The 25,762-nt window shown below is 48.0% G+C and overlaps 1 protein-coding gene and 1 pseudogene across 1 annotated transcript in view; both read right to left on the reverse strand.

The window, feature by feature from the left end:
* Maml3 (mastermind like transcriptional coactivator 3) overlaps nt 1–25,446 on the reverse strand; it is a 418,971-nt gene extending 393,525 nt beyond the window's left edge. Inside the window, exon 1 of the mRNA XM_075950592.1 lies at nt 24,017–25,446. Coding sequence (XP_075806707.1) covers nt 24,017–24,481 — 465 coding nt within the window. The 5' untranslated portion in view covers nt 24,482–25,446. The remainder of the gene's footprint in view (nt 1–24,016) is intronic.
* LOC142836671 (U2 spliceosomal RNA) lies at nt 4,044–4,216 on the reverse strand (annotated as a pseudogene).
* Nucleotides 25,447–25,762: the final 316 nt, after the last annotated feature.

The following is a 25,762-nucleotide window of genomic DNA, read 5'->3' on the forward strand; positions in this document are numbered from 1 at the left end:
TCCTGCATGCTAGGAATGTGTTCTAGCACTGAGCCACACCCTGCGTAGCTTGAAACAATTATTTAAAGATGACTTTTGACTGTGGTATGTATCACCAAGAGGAAAAGGCCAAAGAGTAGGCAGAGCTGTCTGTGTGGTTACTTCCGGGACCACTGGGATGGTGGGCTGAGCCACTGAATCAGAAACACAGAAAAGAAGGAGAAACAGACCACCAGGAGCCAAAACTCAACTGGTCATTTAGGATGAAAAAAAAAATAAAAAAAAACCCGTGAGATGCGCTACTGCTGTGTGACTCGGTGAGGCAGGAAAGGTACTGGTCACACCCAAAACCAAGTATCCACTGAAGATGCCAGACACCAGCGACACACAGCTACTAGAGGCAGGCACACCTCAAATGCTTTTGCTTTTCAGCTGTAGCCTGGGACACATAGCTTATCCCGGTATCGCCTGTGTAACAGCCAATCAAAGAAACAGACACTAAACTCCATCAGCGTCCTTGAGACAACCCCCCTTCCCCTGCCGCCACAGACTTTGAGATTGTAAATATACTTGTTCTAAAATAACCTTAAAAGAGAGCCTGGATAAAAGGGGTATTCTTGACAAAGGAGACCACTAAGGACAGGAAAGGGTGCATGTCCTCAGAACCGGCTGGATAGATACACCGCTTTAGAAAACTGTTTGATTGTCGGGATAATACAAACATGTTAATGTAGGACACTTTTCAACACCTGTGTTCATGTGTGAGTGTTCATGCTCATCTGAGTACAGACGCTGACATGCCGCAGCACATGTGTGGAAGTCTGAGGGACACCCTTGGGTGCTGGGTCTTGCCCTCTCTGATTGTTTGCCAGTGAATATGCCAGACTAGCTGGCCTGGAAGCTCGCAGGGATTCTTCTCTGCCTGCCTCCTGTCTCACTGTAGAGCTCTGGGATCCCAGGCACATACTACCAAATGCTGCTTCCCCCAGATTCGGATCTGGGGGAAGAAAGGCAGATGGGGACAGAAACCCTAAAACCCTGGATCTGAACTCAGGTCTTCAGGCCCGTGTGACGAGCAATTTACCCACTAAGCTATTGCCCCAGCCCCAAGTTCTTAAAATGATCTTAGAACAGAAACTTCGGCTTGGTGGTGGTGGCACACGCCTTTAATCCCGGCACTCGGGAGGCAATGTCATTTGTGTGCGTGATGAGTCCTCCATGCTTTCTCATGGGCCATACTCACCATTTTATCCTTCTAAAATAGAGGGTTGAAGCAGGAGGCCTAGGGAAGGGGCTAGAAGATACTAGCCCTGGAAGACATAAGACTACAACCAATGACCGTGCAATGAAGCCCAGTATCACTGTCTGGTTAAAAAAAACAAACAAAGAAAGAAAACAAAAAACAGTATTGCCAGGGCCTCGTGCTCATCAATAATCCTGGTATTCTGCAGGTTGGGGCAGAGGATCAGGAGTTCATGGTTAGCCTAGACTATATAGTTGTTCAAAAGCTAGCCTCAATTATGTGAGCCCTGTCTCAGAGAGAGAGAGGGGGAGAGGAGGAGAGAGAGAGAATTTATAAATATGGTCTGTTGGATAAAACCCTCAGTCACTTGAGTAGGAGGTTCTGCTTCCCTGTGGTCAGGGTGGAGAAGACCACAGACACTCGGAGGATTTACGGCAGCACAGCCTGGATACACATTACCAAAAACTTGCCTGTCGTAAATTGGGTTTATGTTTGCTTTTTCCCATACACAGGGTCTCATGCAATTCAGGCTGGCCTAGAACTCCCTATGTAGCCATAGTAGCTTTGAGCTCCTGACCCTGCCCTCTCTAGCTCTAGATTGATGGGCTCGCAGCCATTTGCTCAGAGATTCACACCCATCAGTAAGCACCCTGCCAACTCATTGTCATCCCTAGCCACGAACCTGTTTCTCACTTACTGTAAAGTAGCCCGACAGATCAATCAGATCAAGCCATGAGTGTTGTGGTCCACAGAAATTAAGGGACTCCATCAAAGTCACACAGTTTGAGCGACAGACCAGAAGTAAACCTGAGTCCCCAGCTCCCTGTATAATACACTTTTCCTTATGCTAAACTGCCTTTCCCGGGTGGCAGTGAGGGCCACAGCAGTTTTGACAGCGGGAATGCTCTTTATATGTGATCATCGGACATTCTGTTGACATGACACAGATTAACACAGCTGTCACAAGGAGACAGTGGCCGGGGAATTCGCAGTGGGGAACCCCGAGAAGAGGCCAGGAGGAAAAGGAGGCAAGCCACTAGCCCAGTAGACCTCCTCAGAGACCACACAGGCTGCGGTGTCCTTGTGTGATTCCACAGGGCACAAGGTGATGGTCCTCGGGAGAAGGATGGAGCGAGGGAAACAGAAAACGGGGGCAGGTGCTCTGCTTAGAGCGGGGTCCCACCTCTGCAGCTGCACAAGCTGCTTCTTCCCGAAGCACCTGCAGAAGGGCAAGGCGCCTGGGACTCATGTAGAACCACACGGATGCCTTCAGAAAGGAACGCCGAGTGGGGCTTCCACACACTGTCTTTAAGAAAAGTGGGGGGAGGACCACTTCCTCTCCCCATTGCAAAAAAATCAATTCTTGCTAATGAATAGTCAATATCCCAACGTCTGCAAGCATTCTTTGCTCTGATTTATTTCACCATCCCCCTTCTCTTTCTCCCTTGAAGCTCTCGTCTCTGTGGTCATCTCTCATCCCCCTGAGCCATCTTCACCATCAAGTTCAGGAGCCGCAGTGATAACTTGATGTCGACAGATAGAGAAGATTCAGCCGTGATGGCCTTCACTCGGACTAGACGCACTTTTCGAGACAGGGTTTCTCTCTGTAGCCCTGGCTGTCCTGGAACTCACTATGTAGACTAGGCTGGCCTCGAACTCAAGAGATCTGCCTGCCTTTGCCTCCCAAGTGCTGAGATCAAAGGTGTGTGACACCACTGCCTGGCCCTGCACTACAGCTTCTAATAGCCCTGTATAGACATGCATGCCTCAGAAGTATGAAGCTTAAGAACAGCAAAGAAGGGGCTGGGAGGGGGGTTCTGTGGCTATCAGCACTTGTTCTTGCAGAGGGGCAGGTTCGATTCCCAGCACCCACACGGTGGCTCACAGCCATCCAAAACTCAAATCCAAAGGGATCCGATGCCCTCTTCCGACTTCCACTGGCACCATGCATGCACTTGGCACACAGACATACATGCCAGCAACACAGTCACACACAAATAAAATGAATAAACAAACAAACAAAAAGGAAGGCCAGAGAAAGGGAGAGATACTTCCTTACCGGCTCTCCCCTTAGACTAGAGATGAGCAAGAGAGAGACATGGGCGGGGTGGATGAAGAGCGCCCTTCGGAATGCAATGGCACCAGATCCCATACTTCACTTTCACACAAACCTGGCCCCTCCAAAGACTAGGAAAGGAAGCAAGAAAGCAACGTCCAGGCAACCACAGCTCTTGCAGCTGCGCAGGCAAGAGGGAGAAAAACACCTCTTGTAACTTCCTCTGGCCTTGCCTGAGAACTCTGGAGTTTGGGAGGCTATTAGAAAAAGGTTAAATGGGAGAGCAGGTAATGGGATACCAAGGGGCCCGTGTCAGGGTTGTTTGAACAGTGCTTGGAAGCAATTGCTATTGAGAGCTGGTGACCACTTTAAAGGGCACTGGGAGAAAGCAGAGTCTGCAAAAAAAAGCCTCCTCGGGGGCCCTGGGAGCAGGCAGCTGGAGCGTTCCAGCACTGTACAAACATCCCCGGAAACATCGGTTCTCCGCTCCTTCGTCCAAGATGACTGGGTACGCACACGTTCAACATATTTTCCTGTGTTGTTTTTGGCATCTGTTCAGTTTGGGAGGTATGTGGCTTTACAGAAATAACTGCACATCCCCCTGTCTTCCATTGTAAACTTTAGAGATCTGGGGTCTGTGTCTTTAACTTCTTGTTAAATTTATTCAGATTGAAGCTGCCCACGAGTTGCTTAACATTGTATCAGCGAGATCCCTTCAAAGTGTGAGTACTGACTGTCAAAAACACACTGCCGGGTCGGGTATGGTAGCTTACGCCTGTAATTCATCATGCAGGGGGCTGGGGTAGGGGGATCTGAAACTGAAGGCCAGGCAGAGCTACAGAAAAGGACCCTGTCTCGAAAATAATAAAAATTTGTATAATTTAACTGATAAGAACAGACACTACACTTGATCTTAGCCAAAAAGGCCGAGAGGCGATGAAATTTGTGTAATTTAAAAATTAGTAAGATAAACTTTTCCCAACCCTTAAATTCATTTTCTTATCAAAGTGATAGCTCTGCCCAAAGGAACTTGTGCTGTCAATCACAGGATAATGAACATGGACCACTAAACTATCATACCGGCTTAATGTATGATCGCGACATACTATATAATTACCCAGTCCCCAGAAGATTCTTGTAATTGAATCACGGGGCATTTTGTGAATGTTTTGGACAACAATTAGAGGAGCACAGAGTGAATGGGATTGTGATGTTTGCCAGTTACAATGCAAAGAAGGACCCCTAAAATTCAATTAGAAGAGTCTTTTAGTTATTACATAATTATAATACAAATTTCATTAAGACACAAGGGGTTTTTTTTTATACATATAATTGAACTGTCCTCAGAATCCCCAAAGAATATATTTCTTAATAGTTTACCAAAAAAAACCACATGGTTACATTTCCAGATTGGGATTTCTTCCTCCCAGAGTGGAGCAGCTAAACCGCATAGGCAGAGCATGGAGTTCCCTTGTTGTCTGGCCACTTGCTTATTTGGTCACTTGGAAAGTGAGCAGGGTCTTGCTATATTTGTCTCCCAAATGTGCTGCAGAGCTAGAATATCTGCTAGCATTCTGAAAATATAAAATGACTGCAAGGATATTTACAAGCTTACGGGGTGGGCAATACGGTGGGGAAATGCATTTGCTACTAAGCCTGACAACATGAGTTTGGTTCCCAAAAAACACACAGTGGATGGCAAAGGAACCAACTCCTGAAAGTTGTCCTCTGACCTCTCTATGCACCCCATGGCATGCACAAACACATCACACACACACACACACACACACACACACACACACACACACACACTAAAAAGATCCTAAGAAATTCCAAGGAAAGAAGAATAGTTCATCTATAGAAAATATTACCTCTTATTAAGTCCCCAGAGATTTTGTAGTTTCTTACCCTTCCTTCTGCTTCTTTCTACCTTTTCCCATCTGTCCCTTCTGGCTGCCTTATTTACCTTTCTGCCACCTTTACATCTCCCCCTCTCGAAGTCAGAAGAATTGCCGTAGAGCCAGGAGGGCAGGGTACAGAAAGAAATTATGCAGCTTGTTCTCCTAACTTAGGAGACCCAAGGGAAGGAACTCACACGGACACACCACCAAGGAGGGGCTCACACACAAGCTGCTGGTCCAAACCAATTAACAAGTCAACAGAATAGAGGACCCCAGTCTTGTCTCAGGATATTCTTTCTGAATCACTTCCAGGACAAGGCATGACAGTTCCTGAACCCTGACTTAGCACAGCAAGCACACACCCATATACAGCAGATTTACAGGCACAACAAAATTCTTTAAACTTAAAACAATTTTTTCAAGGCCAATAATCAAAAGTGAAAAGGTTGAGGGGAAAAAAATATACCAATTCCCCTAGCACAGCCCAGAGTGCAAATAAAAATCTTGGATTAGTCATTAGTAGGACGGCACATATACATATGTATATGTATTTATAATTAGGAAACGGCAGCACGGGCCTTGTAATGACATTTGTTCAGGAGAAAATGAAATTCATTTTACCAAACAACATCATAACCCAATCAACCTTTGTGGGTGTTCGACACCAAATGGTTTCACAGGAGCTCAGGAGATGGCTTAGTGGACAAAGCCCTTGCCCCAAGTATGAGGACCCAAGTTCAAATCTCCAGTGCCCAGTGAATGTGGCGACCCACTCTGTGGCAATCCTAGCACTCTGGAGGTGGAGACAGCTGATCTCTGAAGCAAACTGATTGGTTAGACTATGGTATCAGCAATCCTGCCTCAAGACAGAAAGGAGACAGCAATAGAAGAAGACATCCAATACCCACCTCTGGTCTACACACACACACACACACACATGAAAAGGACAACAATTCCATAGAGACCAAGACTATGGTGGCATTTGGATCTCCTCAACCAGCGTGTGTGCCTTCCACTTCCTCCTTTCAGTTCCTGGAATGAAAATATTCCCTCTCACGGAGCACAATAGCACGGGCCACAGCCTCTCCTCCTGGAGTGTGAGCCTCGCTGGGTGTCGCCTTCTGCCGTGTTTGAGAGAGCCTCTCCCAGGACCATGTGTCCTTCTGGCGACCATTTCTATACTTTAGGGGCAAAGAAAAGGAGGCAGAATGGGTGGTCATAACTGAGAGACCCAAGCCATCCAGGACTCAGGATGACGGAAACTCTGGCCTTGTGAACAAGTCAGCAGGCTGGCAGAGGAGACCTCTCTAGAAGAGAGTGGAGTTAATTGGCCTTTTTATGCACGCACACACACATGCTGGCTTCACACATTCAAAAAATAGACCCAGGCTAAGCACAGGGCCTGTTTTAGCCCGTTGTGTAAAAACTAGATAGACGGGGGCTCCCTCTCCTTCTTCTGTAGCAGGAGCCCTGCCTCTAGCATCCTTACCAGTCCTAGTGGAGCTTTAGGAATGAAGAGGCAATGTGAAAAGGGCCCTGAAAATTGTTAAAAACACAAACCACTTTCACTTTCTCTAGGAGTATCTAGGAAACCATATGTTTATTAATCAGTATGCATGCAAAAAAATAATAATAAATGTTCTCTCTGTGGCGTGGCCACTGAGCTACGTCCCGGTGTCTACTTGTGGAACAAATGGTTTGATGAGTGACTGAAGTCAGGAGCAGTGAATGATCACCAAATATGAGCTCCCGGGCCTGGCCCCAGACGGCTGCAGTACAGCAAGCTTGGCCTAGGGCCAAGAGCACGCCTGCCAGGGAAACAGGAAGTCACTGAGAGCTACCACAGACCCGCGGCTGAGAGAGTTCCCCAAACAAAAGCCAGCCACTGATTTCCACAACTGGCCTGCCATGACACCATATGGCCAGCAATACTGTCTTGCCACAACACGGAGGCCCGTCTTCAGGGTCCCATAGAGGTGCTGAGCCGGTAGCTGTTCTGTAATTATTTTCACTATTTTATGACTTTTCTTGGAATTCACTTCAGGGTAACCCAGCTGAGGGCACGGGGAGGAAAATGCTATCTCCCGCCCCTCCTGACTCAGCCCTAATGAATCGCCTTTTCTTATATCAGAGAGCAATGAGCACAAAACCACTTCGCATTCATTCCCGGGGCCATGGGGGAGGTGAGTGGAGGCGGCTTTCTGTGGGGACAGAAGGAAAAACTGGACATTTAAAGTTTCTCACTCTGATCTCTGTTGACACTGGATTTAATTTACAGGGAAATCCAAACCTTTTGGCTCTTCCCTTTCTTCTCTGGGAGTACCCACTTCAAAGAATTCTCTAGTCACTGTGTGGAGAGCCTGCTGCTGAGCTGCCACAGGCAAAGACGGATAGACTCGACTATAAACACTGCAAGCATTTTCTTCCTCAGTGATTCGCCGAACAAGCCCCTCCTCTCCGTCTTCTGAGTAATAAGGCATACTCTCTGAGAATATTCTAGCTAGACCCCCTCCATCTCTGCCCCATGTGTCATGACAAACACCACTATGGATTAAGGGCTGATTTGGCTCTTCAAGGATGGAACTATGGAAAAACTAGAGACAGTGGAATTCCAAACCTATTTACTTTTGGCCTTGGGGGATCTCCCCTCCCTTCCCCACCTCTCTGACTTTTTTCTTTTATATGTGGTGCTTTGTCTGGATGTATGTATGGACACCAAGTGCATGCAGCATCCATGGAAGCCAGAAAACAGCATTAGATTCACTAGAAACAGAGTTACAGACGATTGTGAGCTACCATTGGGATTCAAACTCTGGAAAAGCAGCCAGTGTTCTTAACCTCTTAGCCATCTCTCCAACCTACCCCCCCCCCCATTATTTGATGTTTTGTCTTATTTTGTTTTGGAGACAGGGTCTCATATATCCCAGGATGGACAGGAACTCAGCAAACAGCCAATGAGAATCCAGCACTTCTGGTTTTCCTGCCTCTACTTCCCAGAGGTCAGTAACAGGTAAGAGTGTCCCACATGAGCAGTATGGGGCGCTCAGGATCAAACCAGAGTGTCCTACGTGTTGAGCAGGCACTCTGCCAACTGAGCTATAAGCCCAGACCCCAATCTCTTACTTGCTTCCAAGTTTTCGTATTAATCCAGGAATTAGAAAGTTGAGTAGACAACAGTAGGGTAAGACACCCCACCCTGAATCTCTTGTACAGGCCCTGATACTATTTACCCTTGTAAGGAAGCCCAGGCTAGGAGGGCCAGGAGGAAGTCAAGTGAACACACTCTGAATCATTTTCTAGAGGGTCACTTTCCCGGACTAGATGAGCCGCCAAAGCGAAAGGAAAACCATTCTTTAAAGTCAGGTGGCTGTTAGATTGCTTCCTCAAAAATACAACGAGTAACTTTGAGAAGTCAAAGGGCGCAGTGCGCAGCCTCGGGATTTTCACCCCAGCAGCTGCGCTGCTATTTCTCCTCCCGTGCCGAGTGCTTTGAATTCCTCCGCTGAGGAGTCCCATTTTGAAAATTAAAAGGGCGCTATTGCTAAACTATCTGGAAAGTGTCTGACTTGAAAAAGGAAATCACAGACACGCTTGCTCCGTTCTGTCACCTGGGCTGCCGATCAGGCGGTGACTCTTGCCAAGGGAGACTCTCTGGTGTGGCTCGCTCTCCCCAAGCGTCCTCTAGCTGCTTCCTCTAAAACCCTCATTTCTGTAAGTCTGTCAGAGGTAATTATCTCTCTCCTCAAATTTATTGCTCTTCAGTGTATCATAAACACAGAGATTACACAAAGTTGATGAGAACAAGTGGCGCATGCGCGGCCCCGTGGAAGGAAAGCCGGTCATAAATAATTACCCAAGTATCCACTATCTCCGCTAATAGAGTAGCGAAGTGGCTGTGAGCGCCACGGGCAGCCAATCCCCTTTCCTCGTCCTTATATGGCGGCTCCCACACCCAAGAGCCAGTCTCAGAAGCTCCTGCAGGAGTAGAGGCAAGGAACCCTCTCAGATTTGCAATCCTTTGACACTCCAGAGGACAGACAAGTGTGAAGCCTATCAAAGCTGGTATCACAAACAACCTGAGTCCCAGAGGAGGGGACAGAGGCAGGCTTCTGAAAAGCACATACTGTCATTAAGCTGTTGTTACATATTCTGGAATGTTCCCATTCCAATCTTAGCGACAAATTTAAAAGTTACTAAAAGCCCCTGAGTGATCCCCATGGGTCCTTTAACTCTAAGGACGGGACCAAAGGGTGAAAAGGTAACACACCGCTTGGATTTCAGCAGCCTGGGTGCCAGATATGTCTGCCGCCTAAAGGACCTGCTTTGTCACCATCTGCTTCTCTGGGGACGACAGATACAGTCCGTTCTGATAAATAATATTGGTCCCAAATTTATTTTTGAATGTAAAAATATTTCCGCTAATCTGCCGTCACGGCCAACAACTTTCTCATATATTCCTTCAGCAAGTTCTGAGAAGGCGGCGCAAAGCCCAAATCCGAGATAATTTTCTCCAGGCCTCATTAAGGAAGAGGAACGCTGCTTTTGAAAATTCAATAGCAGCTGCAAACCATTGAGAAATTCCTAGTGAAACTACAAAACACATTTTCAACCATTTTGCCACAACAACTTCTAAACTGAGAAAGTTGCCTCTTGTGTAAAAGCAACTGTTTACCCAACATCCAGGAATCTGGGGGGCGGGAGTGGGGTAAAGGGTTACTGTTAGCCATGACTGAGAAAGGAAAGAACTGTACACATCACCCTGAGGTGAGGAAATACCCTCGCTGATGAAAGAAAAACAGCACCTGGGGTTCAGCCAAGGCCTCCGCTCTCAGGGCCATACTCTGTTGTCCCAAGGATAGGAGGGAGGACAGCTTAAGACTTGGGGGGAGAGGAAGGGGTAGGTCCTTCTGGGGAACTCCCCACCCTCTGCTACCCACACCTTCTGAAACCTACACTCAAGAATAAACGACCAAAATGAGTTTCTCTCATTTATTTTAAGTCAGTATCGCTAAAGCCGACTACGGGTTAGACGGACATAAATCAGATACAATGGCAAAAGAGTTAACAATAATAATCCACACTTGGTCCTGCTGAACTTTCTCTACAGCTACTCTCTCAAGATGAGCCTTGAACCCTAAACACAGTTCTCTTTAAAAACCATAACAAACTGGACATATCTGAAGCACCTACTTTTCTAAGTTACCGTTTTTTTAGGAATTCTATAATACGGTCATTTTGCAGCTGAACTCTTTAGGAAGACCGTGTGTTCAGAGAAGGTTAGAAGTTAGACGTGTATCATAACAAAGGAGCACTCTCGATAGCCTGTGAAAACGTGTTTTATTATAATCAGGTGGCCATGAAATAACTAGTATTGGAAACACTTGGGTCACCATGACTCTGCTAACATCGATACAGAAGTGAAGGTTCTATTGGGCGCCCAACACAAGACATCTGTGTACTTTGTAGGTCGTGAAAGTCATCCTTAAGGGAAAAAAAACTCCAATGCAAGAAAGGCTCAGATCCAGAAACACCAAAAGCAAACAAGAGAAAAAGAGTCATGCGGGGGGGGGGGGCAAGTAGATAACTGGGTAGTTAAGAAAGAGGCAGAGGAGCTGGAACAGCTGGAACAGCTAAGGTCCAGCAGCAACTCCAAGACTCTCTGTTGATGACGTTGGATGTGCAGGGCTCGTGGCAAGGGAGAACTTTCTTATTCTCGCCATTGAAGCTACTGAAATGTAAGGAATGGAGCTATTGTTAGCCTTTCCCTGGATCTGCACTGAAAATACGGCTGCATTAGCTGTCCAGATGCTTCCGGGAGGCAAAAGGCGGCTAAAGGGACCTGGGGAGCTAGCTTAGCTGGTAGTGTGTTAGTCTGGCAAACACGGGATCATGAGTTCAATCTCCCAGAACCCCCATTAAAAAAAAAAGTCACCACAGGATGGTGCACTGTGACTCTAGAGCTAGGTGGATTCCTGGGGTGCAATGGTCAGCCAGCCTAGACTACTTGGGGGGTACCAGGCTAGTAAGACACTCTGTATCAAAAACAAAACAACAACAAAATGTAGATTACACCCAAGGAATGGCACTTGAGGTTGTCTTCTGTCCTGCACACACATGTACACATATGTGCATGCACATACCCAGGTACACATAAGCCACACGTGTACATATATGTACACGCACAGACCCAGGCACATATAAACCACGCATGTACATATATGTGCATGCAAACCACACGTGTACATATATGTGCATGCACAGACCCAGGCACATATAAACCACACATGTACATATATGTGTATACACAGACCCAGGCACATATAAGCCATGCATGTACACATATGTGCAGGCACATATAAAGCAAACATATATACATATGTGCATGCACAGACCCAGGCACATATAAACATGCAGACACAGAAGTAGCTACGGGGCAACGTAGTTATAAACCGGAGTACAAGGCTTGGTTTGCTGGAATTACGTAGAAGAGAAAGATAAAGCACAGGTCCTCAGCTACCTTACCAGTTCTGGTTTATTTCTCTGGTCACATCACTGCCACACCTCATTTGGGTTTAAGGTCCTACTGTCACCGTGACAAAGACAAAGGGGTGGACAAGAAAGAGAGACACACGCAAGGTCAGAGGTACATGAAGTCAGGAGACATGGGAACTGGGAGCCTAGCAAGGCCACGTACCAAATCTGGCTCTTGTTCAAACTGATCTGCCTTCGCACAGGCAAAGCCAAGCAGACAAGGCCTTCCCCTGGGGAGGACATAGCTCTGTAGAAAACGGGGTTGCTCAGGGAAGCTTGCCGAGAGACTCCTGCATCCTAGTGAAGGCTCAATGGTGCAGAGCAAAGGACACTCCAGCCATGGTGAAAACAGAGGATTTCATTCCTTCAGGTCAGAAGGCTGCCCTGCCAAAGGCAAACCCAAGTAGCCACAATTGGGAGGGGTCAACGTCAGAGCGTAATAGGAAGTATTGGGACTTCTGTCTAACTGTGAGAGGACTATGGGAGCAAGTCTACTCTCCAGCACTTTCCAGAGTCGGCTGGTCAACACGCTATTATTACCACATTACACAGACGACTAGATTAGTCAGGGCAATTTAACCCGCAGGAAGTGGTATCTCACAGAACGAAGATTTCTACCACTTGAACGTACACCCATAAACACCCCAGGTACTACTGGGCCAATTCACTCCCCCCACCACACCCACCACCACCATTAAAACCACCCCGGCCTGAGAAGCACAACACCAACAAATGCAAAGAAGGCCTTCGACTCAGTCAAAGTCTCCACTGTAGGACAACAGAAAAGAAAGAAGATCGTTCCTGTAAGACACAACCTTTGAACTCACTAGTATCCTCAAAAGGAGTAAGGGTGCAGCTCAGAGGCAAAGCACTTAATTCTCATGCTGAAGGCCCTGGGTTCAATCCTTAGCACAACCAGAAATAAAACTGCTAGCTGGGCAGTGGTGGCGCACGCCTTTAGTCCCAGCACTCAGGAGGCAGAGGCAGGCAGATCTCTGTGAGTTCGAGGCCAGCCTGGTCTACAAGAGCTAGTTCCAGGACAGCTAGAGCTATTAGATGACTACCTTTTGGGGGGGGGGGAGGAAACATGTTTTTTTTAATTCATTTGTATTTTACGTTCATTGGTGTTTTTCCTGCGTGTTTGTCTGAGGGCGCTGGAACCCCTGGAACTGGAGTTATGGACGGCTATGGGCCACCGTGTGGGTGCTGGGAACTGAACTCAGATCCTCTGGCAGAGCATCCAGTGCTCCTAACCACTGAGCCTTCTCTCTGGCCCCTACATATTTCCTATTTACACACCCAGTTCTCTTCTATCACATGGGGTCCCAGGAATCAGATTCAAGAAGTCAGGTTTGGCAGGAAGCGCTTGTACCCACTGAATGGCCTCACCATCCCTGAAAAAGATGTTGTTTAAAGAGGCAGACTTATTGTTTGTCCCGTGTGGGCTGTAATGAGTCATACTAAACCATGCTGCATTGAGAGACTTTCTGTCAACCGCTTGTTCTCTGCTTATACTTATTATTATGTACAGAAAAGCAATCTTCGCTACGGAAATTCTCAAATGTGAACAAGGGATGTCTGGCTAGGAGGACTGCAGCATTTAACTGCCAAAACCTGAGGAGGGGACTTGAGATTTTGCCTCAAAAAACAAGCAAGCAAGCAAACAAAACTGAAGAAGTCAATCAAAGTATCTACCAATAGGAGCTCTTCCATCGTACTGTGGAACATTCATAATGGTCAAAAGGAAAGAGTTGAGGCTCTAGAAGAACCTCATGGGGCAAACGGCTGAGGCATAACACAGGGGCTGAAGATGTAGCTCGCCTGGTGGAGTGCTTGCCTAGAATGCAGGAAAGCCTGGAAGATTCCCAACACTATCAACCAGATGTGTGGCATACCCACCCCCCTAATCTCAGCACTCTGGAGGTAGAGACAGGAGGATACAAAGTTCAAGCTCATCCTGGGCTATTTACCACATTCCAGGCCAGCCCAGGACACAGGAGACTTTGGGTTTTTTTTGTAAGTTTGTTGTCATTGTTTAATTAGATTTATGTAGCGATATTTTGTTTGTGTTCTAACAAATAAAGCTTGCCTGAAGACCAGAGTGCAGAGTGAAGCCACTAGAGGCCGGGCAGTGGTGGCTCACACCTTTATTCCCAGAATTCGGGAGACAGAGGCAGATGGCTCTCTGTTAGTCCAAGGCCACCCTGGGCTACACAAAATTGATCCAATCTATAAGAGAAACACAAAGGTAACCCCAGCACTTAGGATCCCACATTTTTATCCCAGCAACTAGGGAAGTGGAGACAGGTATGATATGGCCGGGCGGAGAGAGGAAAATAAGGTAGGAGGAGACAGGAGCTCAGGGCAGTCTGAGGACAGGATTGCCCTTTTGGTCTGAAGATTCTGTAGAGGTACAAGGTCTCTCTAGTGGCTGGCTACACTGCCTCCCTGATCTTACAGCTTTCACCTCCTAACTATTAATATTTATTAGAATTAGTACTAAAATTTATGTTTTGTATGTGCATGCATTCACAGCGCATGTAGAGGTCAGAGAACAACTTGTAAGATTCAGTTCTCTCCTTTCGTCTTGTGGGTCCCAGGAACTGAACTCAGGTTATCAGCCTTGGCAGCAGGCATTTTACCCACTGAGCCATCTTGCATATACATGGAGAACTGCAGAGTGCCTATATCTGTTTAAACGGGGGGAAAGTTTATTTTAGGATAATAATGCAATAAGATTCCAATTACGTAAAATATCTAATAGGTAGGTATATACAACTGGTGATAGGAAGACAAGACAAATATACGAAATCATGGAGATTGAACAGAATCAGGCCATTCTTGCTGTTTGCTTTCATTTATTAATTTATTTAAGCAGCATGCTGAGCTCCTCCTATCACAGGTAGGTCCTTTCAGAATCGCAAGGACATAAACAGAAGTAAAGAGACAGACTCCCTGCCCTGGTCCTCCCATGCTCCAGCCAATGCCAAAACTCTTGCTGGACACTGCCGCTCACGAAGGCAGCCCCTTCCATCTCGGAATTTTTGTAAAATTTTTAAAAAAATATATGCATTATGCCAAAACCTGGCTTCTAATAACTGCCAACCACTGACCCTAAATTTATCCCGAGGTCTCAAAGAGCACCCCTAATCCTTTCTTTGTATGGCAGCCCTTTATATATTTTCAGTCAGCCATCCTGTCACCCCCACCATCACCCCACAAACTCAGCTATCACGCCACACACTCAGCTCCACACACTGATCTCCACCGACCATGGTTTCCAGCCCTTGCACCACCCTGCCTGCTTCTACCTAAGTGCCCTCCTTCTATCTGAGCCCCTGCTGTCAAGTGATGCCCAGGAGGAAACTAGCAGGACGCCACAGGCAGGACCTCATCAGAGAGAAAAAGAAAGTGAAAGTGAAATCCACCAGCTTCAACAATCACGCCCTCATCTCTTCGCTAACAAGCCAGCGCATCGTGCTCCAGAAAGAACTATGTGGGAAAAACGTGAACTATAGTAGGGTGTGGCAGCACACACCTGGAATCCCACACTTTGGAGATGGAATTCAAAAACATTCTCAGGTACATAGTGCGTTTAAGACCAGCAAAAGCTACTGGAGACTCTGCCTCAAAAAAAAAAGGGGGGGAGCTTTGTTATAAACATCAGTACTTAGAAGATACAAAGTATTTACTACCCTTGGGGTTTTCCTCAATGTTTGTTTATTGCTCCCAGAAATATGGTACCTAAGAGAACCACAAATTCTACTTCTTGAAGCTGCTTGAAACATGCAACTGTGTCCTGCTGTCCTCCCTGAGGACAAAGGTATATCCCTTCACCATACAGTTTCCAGTGGCTACAAGCGTGTTGTTCAACACGCAGCGGTGGTTCACTTCCCACTCATTAGACCTTGGCTTGCACAGGCGCTGGGCTAGCCTCACAAGCTCTATTTCCAGGGAGCACATGGGCAGGAGGAACCAAAGTCCATCATGAAAATGCAGCTAAGGGTGAGGGAGACTTGCCCGTCTGATTCATTTGATCCTGACCACTGTGCTATGAGATGTGAGAAAGACAACTCACTGCTTTTGAGACGGGCAAGGAGACAGCGCCAACAATCCTGAAGTGAAAAGCCACAAAATCCCAAGGAGCTGGACAGAGCTGAAACCCAAGCATCACCCTGCTTTCTAACTCATCAGGGCCCCACCACCTCTCTCTCATTTAGCAACAAACATGTTACAGAGATATGTAATTGGAGGTTTCTCTCTGCCTGCCAGTTCCTGAATAACCATTCTGAGGCTTAATATTAGCTACAAACTGTTTGGCCTATTAGCTCAGGCTTATTAACTAGCTCTTACAGCTTAAATTAACCCATTTCTATTAGTCTATATTTTACCACGAGGCTCGTGACCTGTCCCCTCACATCTTGCTTGTTCAGTGGCTGCTTGCAATTCCCCAACTCTGCCTTCTTTCTCCCTCTGTCTGTTTGGATTTCTCGCCTAGCTATATTCTTCCCTGCCATAGGTCAAAGCAGCTTCTTTATTTTTTCTTTTTCTTTTTGGTTTTTCGAGACAGGGTTTCTCTGTGGTTTTGGAGCCTATCCTGGAACTAGCTCTTCTAGACCAGGCTGGTCTCGAACTCACAGAGATCAGCCTGCCTCTGCCTCCCAAGTGCTGGGATTAAAGGTGTGCGCCACCACCGCCCAGCTTCAAAGCAGCTTCTTTATTAACCAGTGGTAATAAAACATATTCACAGCATACAGAGGGCATCCCATATCAGAGAGACTATGAGTAAAAATCACAGGGCATAAATCCATCCCCAAGTACTCTCTCCTTCCTACCTCCAGCGAAGCATCTTGGTCAAAGTAGGCTTTCCCACACCCAGCCGTACTGACACTCTGGATCAGGTGAATTCTTAATTGTGAGCATTATTAATTTGATTTCTATTGCTGTGATAAACACCATGACCAAAAGTAACTTGGGGAAGAAGGGGTTATTACAACTTACAAGTTCTAGGCTACTATAGAGGGAAGCCAGGGCAGAAGCTCAGGGTAGCAACTGAAGCAGAGGCCATGGGGGAACTCTGCTTACTGACTTGCTCCCTTGGCTTGCTTGCTATTACTGCCCAGGGATGACACTGCCACAAAAGGCTGGGCCCTTCCATATTAATCCTCAATCATCAATGAGGACAATGGGCTTGCCTACAGGCCATCTGATGGAGACATTTTAGTGGAAAAGAAGAAAGGAAGGATGGAAGGAAGGAAGACAACGACAACGAAAAACTAGCCATGATAGTGTTCGTTCATTGCAGGATACCTGTCAGAACACCGGGTTTCTGTCATGGAGACAACTATGAGACCCCTAAATTATAATAATCAAAAATGTCAGGTGTGGATGAGGATAAACGATTTAAAGCACACCTTACCTGGTAACTCCAACTAACCACGCCACGCTGTGGTTAACTACACACGATCAAGACCACCACTTCTCCTCCATCTACACCTCCATGTTTACTGCTCCCTGCCCCTGGAATTTTCTCAGCCCTTCTGCGTAGCTGACCTCCCTCCACCTGCTTACAGCTCTTACTGGGTACCAGCCCCTTCAGATTAATTCACAGTCTCTGGGTTACTACACCCGGCATCTGTCAATCGAAGGTAGGAAAAAAAAAACTGATCGCTATGAGGATAACGGGGATAGACTTAGTCTTTCAAAGCTGGGTCATCCGTCCCAGTCACAGGTATGAAGGAGGGCCAGGCTGAGGCTGCCCGCACAAGTGCAGGCATACATGGCACTCCAGTCCATCTGACGGGAAAGAGGTGCTGGGAAGTGGATGGATGGAAGAGGCAAACATCACTTATCCTAATCCCTTCTTTCCAGGCAGAAGCAAACGCTGACATAGCTGGGGACTGAAGGGTTCACATTCAAGTGACATTACACAGCCAGATGCTAACCACCTGGACAGGCAGTTAAGGGCTAGAAAGGGGAGCCTGGAAGTTGTTAGTGTAAAATTAAATATTTCATTGAAGTGTTCTCGAGTTGTTAAGGAAATGCTGAAGGGGATGAAGGTCAGTTATTAAGAGTATTTTAAAAGATTCCATTTCAACATAAGGTCCCTCCCAGCCAATAGGAAGACTGATAGAACTAAAAGGCGGTGCCTAAATGATCCTTAAGCAATCACGTTCCTTAAGTCAGAGGAAGTACGGCAAGACGTTCGTGGTTTTTATTAAGTTCCCCAAGAACAGTACACCAGCCTTTAAGACAAACACACAAGCAAAAGGCCACTTCAGTTGCTTCCTTTTTCTTCTGCTTGTGTGCACGTGGCCCTAGGGGAACTAAACACAGTTTCTTTCTCAAATAGAGAAAGGGATTCAAGAACCTCTCTAGAGTTTATACAGCCAGATAGCCTTCAAAAATAAAAATAAAATGTGCTTCCCTTTGCTGCCCCTGCTAAACAGAACCTGTAATTTCTAAGTATTTCTTTTCATACACAGTGCACCTTCAACTCTGTTTTATGAGTAATTTATCCACTCTTCTTTCATTTTTTTTCTTTAAACTTTCTTAGATTTAAACAAAAACAAATTAGGTAAAGATAATTAATCACTTCTGGCAATAGCCGGGTACCAGAAGTTGTATTCCCAACTTGCAAACCTGAATAATGAACCTTTGGACATGTCTATTTGAGATGCATGCTGTTTTCTTAATTTGGAAAGAGTTAAAACTTCAGCAGTGCCAGGCATGGTGGGACAGGCCTTTAATCCTTTGGGAGGCAGAGGCAGGCGGATCTCTGAGTCCAAGGCCAGCCTGGTTTACAGAGCGAATTCAGGGACAGCCAAGGAGGGCTACACAGAGAAGTCCTGCCCAGAAAAACAAAAAGCAGTAACAACAAAAAACTTACTAGCAATCATCTGTAAACCAGCTACCCCCCCCCTCAAATAGCAATGTCAAATGAGTTTGAAATAACAGTAAAGCACATCATTTTTCTCAGAATACGGTGGAAAGGGGATACATAGTGCCTGAAGCTTTAAGTGGTTGACATGCAAGACTATATTGATTTAGTAGCAATCTGTTACACCCTTGAAATAAGTTACAGTAACAATGAAAACCTATGAAGAACATACATTGTCATGCAAATGAAAACAAAATTAATAATTTAACCTCTGTGAAATACTGCATAGACTATATGTATCAATGCTATGCAATCAGTAAAGTTTAAAAATCAATTTACGCCATATTGTGTGTGCTAAGGAAGAATAAATACTGTGTACAAAGCCAAGTCCACACTGATCCAAAACGATGTCTCATCCAAGCATCTTGTTACTGCGACAGCCAGAAGCACCTGAGTTAGTTTTTCCTCTGCTTGCTGCTTCCTCAGTGATAAAAGTGGTAAAGAGCAAGAGAAAGGGAGACAAGAGCAGCAGAGGAAGCAGGAAATAAAAGCAGGTAGCCATAGGTTCCAAACCCCCAACTCTGAGCTCTTCAGCACCAGAGTACACATGAACCACAGCTTGAGACTTAGGGCAGATACTGTGAGAACCTGAGGGCGGGTTTGCAATCTGCTTCTGCTAGTTAGACATCTGATGGACACCACACACTTCTCTACGGTGCAGAGCGTGTCAAAAGACAGGCTTTGGCTATCATCAACTCCAGGACAGAGTCCAGCAGAGAACGACTGGAAACCAAACAGAATACTCATCACCCACAGAAAACTTCGCAAGGAGCATTCACAAAGAGGAAGTGCTTTGAGGGCGACCAAGAACAACAACTTAACATGCAAAATTGTTTATTATGCCAGATTCTGGGGAGGGAGGTGCAGGAGCTCAAGGGAAGGCTTGCTCACAAGCGTCCTTATCTCAACCAAATGAAAAGCCCTGTTGGGAAATCTAGCAGCGAACTCTGAGTCTCGCAGGCTTAGGGGGAAAGTAACTGAGTGTAAGGAAACCTAACCGCCCATGATCCTCATTTCTCCTACAGAAACTGAACAGTGGCCAGAAAATGCTCTTTTCTCTCATATGAATTAGTCAGAAAAATCTGAAAAACATCTCATTTGTTCTCATGAGTCTAAAAAGACAGGATGGGGCGTATCCAGAATACTAGCTACTTTAGAGTCAGCTTTACCTGGGAAGGGATCTGCCTGGATCTCATTTTGTAGATTATGACTAACGATGAACTAACTGGACTTCTACTTTGCAGGCTGACGGCTGGCCACTCTGTACAAATAGAATGCACCATGACCAAAGGATTACATGTATTGTTGTTCAATGATTCTTGAAGTTTAGCGCAAAAAAACACCATATTGTTAAGGATAAAGAAATAAAAGTTCACGGTTTTCTCACAAACTTAAGACACGCTAGATCAGGCAATGGGAAGGTTTGGCAAAAGCCACCCCCCTCACCCATGACAGCAGCCGGATAGTTGAGCTGGAAAGGTTGCCATAAAAAATAAAATAAAATTTAAAAGGCAAAAGGATTCATGGAGAAGAAGGTTCAGTAGTGACCTAGTATATTGGTATTTCCTGGATCCATTCCAAGGATGGATGGGAACATTTTTGGATGGGGTACAGTTATATCCAATACTCAGTGATTAATACCTATATTATCAAATGAATTTTATGCGATAAACTCTTCAGAGCATGGGTCACATAGATTTATGCACTGTGCAAACTGTCTATAAATTGTTAGGATGGTGATAGGGAAAGGCCAGGCACAGCATAGGTCCCCAGGGGGAATAAGACTACCACCATTTTGAGATTGTCAAAATGACATTGATGTGCTTTCTGATGCTCTAAAGGATGGCACCTTTGTCAAGTCGATCAATCTTTGGACTTGCAAATCAAAACGTATCTTAACACCAGACCCAAATCCTGTTCCAAGTGCTGCAATGAACATGTTTTACTACCAGGAAAGACACTGGAAAACACTGAGATTCTTAAATGCATAAAGTCAACAGTTCTCACCATGGAACCAAGGAGTCTTGGGGGTGGGGGGGTGCCCTCTGTAAAAATAAAATGGTTGTGGCTGATGTCCGGACCGAGGTTACCTGAGTCTATAGAGAGGACCTGTCACTTGAAGTAGTATAGGCTCGTATAGGCTCAAATCTAGGAGTGCTGCCTGCTCTATGCACCATGCTACAGAGAACCCACAGCAATCTTAAATAGTCTAGAACCAGGGGAGATTACTGCTCACCACCTCTGGTTGCTTTTGGCTTACTAGTTTGTGTGTTTGTCTTTCATGCCTATGCTTGTAAATGTGCAAGATAGGAAAACAAATCAAAAGCAGCAAAGCCCTCATTAGATTGTCCTCTTAACCCAAGCCAGGCAGAAAGAGTCAATCGATATTTGGTACTTCGGAAATACTGGTCCTAAGAAGGTAAACAATAGCAATAAAACAGAAAAGAATCCTATTCACTTTTATTTTATTTTTTCAGCATCGCTGTTTGGCTGTAGTTGATCATCATTTTTCTTTAGAGCTTTCTAAATAGCGAGTCCAATTCGAGAACTAAATTTAATTGCTCTGTGCCTCACTGGAGTTCCACTATAATCCAGCAGTCAATTCAAGAAAACGAAGAGGAACATTTTCGTAGTAACCCATCTTGAAGATTTTTTAATCTCATAGATAGGCTAAGCTTAAGGTATTCTTCCATCTTAGAAGCGGATGTGAATTCTGAAACTAATCATTTTACAGGAAAATTTAACTCATAAAATTGCGATGTTAATTTTTCTCTCTACGCACAAAATCTACACACAAGTCTTTTCTTAGTATTAAAACGGTTTATTTTCATTCCACATCACACGTACTTCATATTGGCACCAGTGAGACGCTTATATTTGGAAGATGCTAGAATATACTGTATTGCACACGGCTTTGGTATTTCTCTACGTCAATGGGCTAAATTATTGACAACTGATAGAAAAATTTGATTTTCGGGCGATGTTTTTCAAGTCTATTTGCTGTTAACTTACTAAAGTAGGATTCATTGCGAAATTTATAGCTGTTGTCTTCATCTATTCAAATAAGCTTTATATTTTCATACTGAAGTTAAACCCTGGCTGGGGCGAACTGCCTCCTAGGTAACCTCAGAATGCAGGCAGGCTTTTACCTGCGGGTGTCAGCACAGAGGCGGCCCCCACTCTTGTCCTTCCGCCATCAGAGGATGGTAAGGGAGGACACAGCCCAAAGACAAAACTTTCTGGTCCCTAACTCTACTCCTCTCGCCTCCGTACCAGGTCTCTAAAAAAAGAAGAAAGGAAAAGGACAATGGCTTTTGTTCAGCACCATCCCCAAAGGTCGTAAGCTGTGTCAGAAGACGGGAATTTTGGAATCTCACGCAAAAAGTCCGTTTCTATGCAATTAGGAAACAGAAGACTTGCGAACACTGTAGAGGGTGGGGATGGGCGAGGACGGAATCAACGACGTCTGGCTTCTTCTACTCCAGCCTCAGGTTCGCTAAGTCAATCTCCCACGACTGAGGGCGAGGGCAGAGAGGGGGCTGGGGGACTGCTAGGAACACTGGTGCCACCTGGGTCCCCAGCTATAGTCAAGACGCCGGCCTCGTCCCAGCTCAGGGTTACAATCAGGAAAAAGCCAGAGTGTCCGTGGTTTGGAGCTTCCTGTTTGTAAGCGAGAAGCTCCCTAGAAGACTCTGGGACCGCACTGGTGGCCTGAGGCGGAGGAGGGGGCAGGGCCGGAGGCGCTGGGCGGTCCCCGGGGCTGCGCAAGGCCGCCAGGCGGACAAAGCGCCTCCCGCTCCCTCCCCCACGGCCGCGTTCCAAAAGGGAGGGGAGGGAGGGCCAGAGGGGTGGGATGGAGAGGGAGGTCGGGGAGGGAGAGGAGGATGGGAGGAGGGCGCTGCCGGCGGGACTGGGCTGGAGCGCGCAGAAGAGGGAGGGCAGGGAGGAGGGGCCAAGGAGAGCAGGGAGGAGGGAAGGATTCTTGAAGCCCAAGATAAACAAATTGTTCCTCTTCACGTGCGGGGGGGGGGGGGGGGAGCGAGCTCCGCGGCCTCCCCTCCCCCACGCCGGCTCTTTGTCACCGCCCGCCCGAGAGCCCGGCGACCCTGGCACCACCCCTGGCGCTCCGAGATCCGGAACGTGCGCGATGCACAGAAAGCACACGGAGAGGGCGTCCGGAGCCCGACTCCACGCAGCCAACGGAGGGGCGGTGGGGAAGAGGGCGCGCTCCTAGGAGATGGCCATTACCGGGGCCTCAAACCCGGAGACACGGTGGGGGAGGGAGTGCAGACACCTTTCCCAAGCTTCCTGCCTTACCCCGCCCCCCCTCCCAAAGAGGAAAGCTAGCGAACCCCAGAGAGGAGATAAGAGAAAGGATTCCACCCTCTGGGTTAGGGGTGGGATCGGCCCCTTCCTCCTCCTAGCACTTAAGCCATTGGCTGCGCATCCTCCTGCGAACCCACCCACCCGGCCATTTAAGCCTTTCTCCTCGCTGCTCTCCTCCACTCCTCCAGGCTCATTACTCGGTGCCTGAAAGTTGGCGAGAGCAAGGTGGGGGCAAGTTGAAGAAGAGGATGGGGGACAATTCCAAGCCCTGCGGCAGTGGCAGGATCAGGGCGCAGCTCTGGCTTCCTCGCTCCCGCCCAGCCACGGCCCTCTCGACCCCTCGCGGCTGCCCCACCTGCCCTGCCTCAGCCGCAGGTCTCGAGCGGCGAGCGCAGCGCTCGCGCGCCCCGCATCCGCGCGCGTCCCCACGAGCACGCGCGCGCAGCCACCCTCGCTCGCAGCTCACCCACTTCAAAGTTCATTCACAAAACTCTCAGACTTTCCCAAACCCAAAGGAGAGGAAGCCAGAGACTCTTCCTTCCCCCTCCAAAGGGTTAAGAGCCTGGTGCCCACTCAGAATGTGCGACAGCATCAATTTCTCCCCGCAGCCGGCGGATGTGATGAGAGGGGTGGGCGAAAGGGGACCGATCTGGGGAGGCGCGGTGGCACCGCGAGAGGTGAAGGCGGGGCGCGGAGAGGAGCAGCGTGGTTTCTACTCCCGGGTTCACTCTCATTCGGATCGGTTTCTAAGACAAGGAGGGGGAAACTTTTCCTGCGCCTCACTCCAACGCTCTTGAAGCTCCCTCCTCCCCCTTGCAGTCGTGACTGGCTTCCCTCTCTTCCCCTCCTCCCCAAATCTGACAACCCTGACAGATTAACAGGTAGCGGCGTCAACGACAACGTTTACCCTGAGAAAAGTTGACGTTAACCCTTCGGCTCCATCCCACCTCACTCGCCCCCGGTGCAAATCAAACCCTCACACACCCCCACGCCAGAAACTCCACGCCCCCGACCCCAACGCGCGCCCCGTGAGCCCTCACCATGATCAGCGTGTGGTTCCTCTGCTCCGCCGAGGCAGCCTCCGCATCTTGCTGGGCTTTGCTCGGGTGCTGTTGCTTGCCGGTGCCGGCGCCCGATTTCTTGGCCCTCTGCTCCAGGGTCCGCTGGTAGAGGCTCACGGTGTCCCGGCGCTCCAGCTCCAGCTGCTCCACCTGAGCCTGCTGATACCTGTTCTCGCAGTTGACGTGGTGCCTCCGGCAGCCCTCGATACGCTGCCGGAGCCGCTCGACCACCGTGCTGTGCTTGGGGACGGCCGCCGAGCCGCCGCCGGGGCCCCCGGAGCCGCCGCAGCCGCCGGCAGCGGGGTGATTGCCACTCGGAGCAGCCGGAGTGCTATTGGGAGTATTCACGCCGATCCCGGCCCCGCCGAGGTTGCTGCTCAGGCTGCTGTTGATGCAGATACTACTACCATTCGCGGCAGCAGTGGGGGCTGCGAAATCCCCCATCCTGCTCCCGGGGCACACTATTTTGGAAGAACTTTTTTTTTTTAATCCACCCCCCTATCAGCCTCCTCCTTGGGTCCAAGGATTAAAATAGTTTAAGTGGAACGCGGGGGAGACGCAAGCACATGGATGAAAACAGCGATCCCCACGGGGCGAAAATAAAGAGGGAGAGATTTGGGGTGGTTTTTTGTTGTTGTTTCCTTAAAAAAAAAAAACTGTAAAGATCCAGGGGAGGAAAGAGGGGGTGTTATCGGAATACCATCAGACACCTATCAACAAATAGAATCCCAACAAACTGAGCCGGCAGCAGATCGGCTTGCAACTCAAGGGGAGATCCGCTCCTCGCCTGCCTCCTTTTAATAATCCATTATTTTCTAATAAATTCCAGGAGGTTTCCGGTGGTTGGCAAGCATTTTCTCACTACGTACCGAAAAACACACCCCATGTACACACACAAGCGTGTGCCTCCTGTGCGGACACGCGCGACACACACTCACTCCACGCCGCATCGGAAAACGGCGAGCTTGCTTATTGCATTTTCCTTCCACAAAAAAGTTTTGGTGTTTATGCCGCCCCGTGTTCTCAAAGTACTTTGGCTGCTCAGTTGCATTTCACAGAAGCCTAGACATCGAGTCCTCGGGCTGGGGCAAGTAAACACATGGACAGTCCGAGGCGACTGCAAAAGTAGATCGCTGAAGTCCTTTGCGAAACGCCGCGCGGAGAGCAGCCCCTAACGCTCGGCCAGGCTGCCGCTGCCGCCGCCGCCTCCACCACCATCACAATGATCAACTGCTCGCCGCCGCCTCCTCCTCCTCCTCGCGCTCCTCCACCTCCTCCTCCTCCTCCATGCCAGCGGAGTGATATCAGGACGCGCGAGCTCAGTAAACACGGCAGCGGCGGCGGCTGGAGGCCGTGAGACGAGCCCGGGGACCCGGCGCAAAACCCGGCCCGGACTCTCCCCGGGCGGGAGCGGGCGCGGCGCGCACCTACCCGGCTCCCGCCTCTCTCGCCACTCCCGCCCCCTACATACACACCATCCCGCCCTCCCGGTCCGCAGCCCAGCTGCTCTCCAGGCTAGGAAGCTCGACCTGCCAGGAGGAGGGAAAGCAAAGATTGGGGGAATCTCAGGACTGGATCACCTTTTGACCCCCGCGCGCGCACGTGCGTGTCTGTGTGCGTGCGTTTGTGTGTGCGTGTGTGTGTGTGTGTGTGTGTGTGTGTGTGTGTGTACACGCGCGCGCGCGTGAGTGAGTGAAGCGCGCAGTGCGCGAGTGTGTGTGTGCG

Source organism: Microtus pennsylvanicus, chromosome 16, assembly GCF_037038515.1.
Source record: "Microtus pennsylvanicus isolate mMicPen1 chromosome 16, mMicPen1.hap1, whole genome shotgun sequence".
Taxonomy (NCBI): Eukaryota; Metazoa; Chordata; class Mammalia; order Rodentia; family Cricetidae; genus Microtus; species Microtus pennsylvanicus.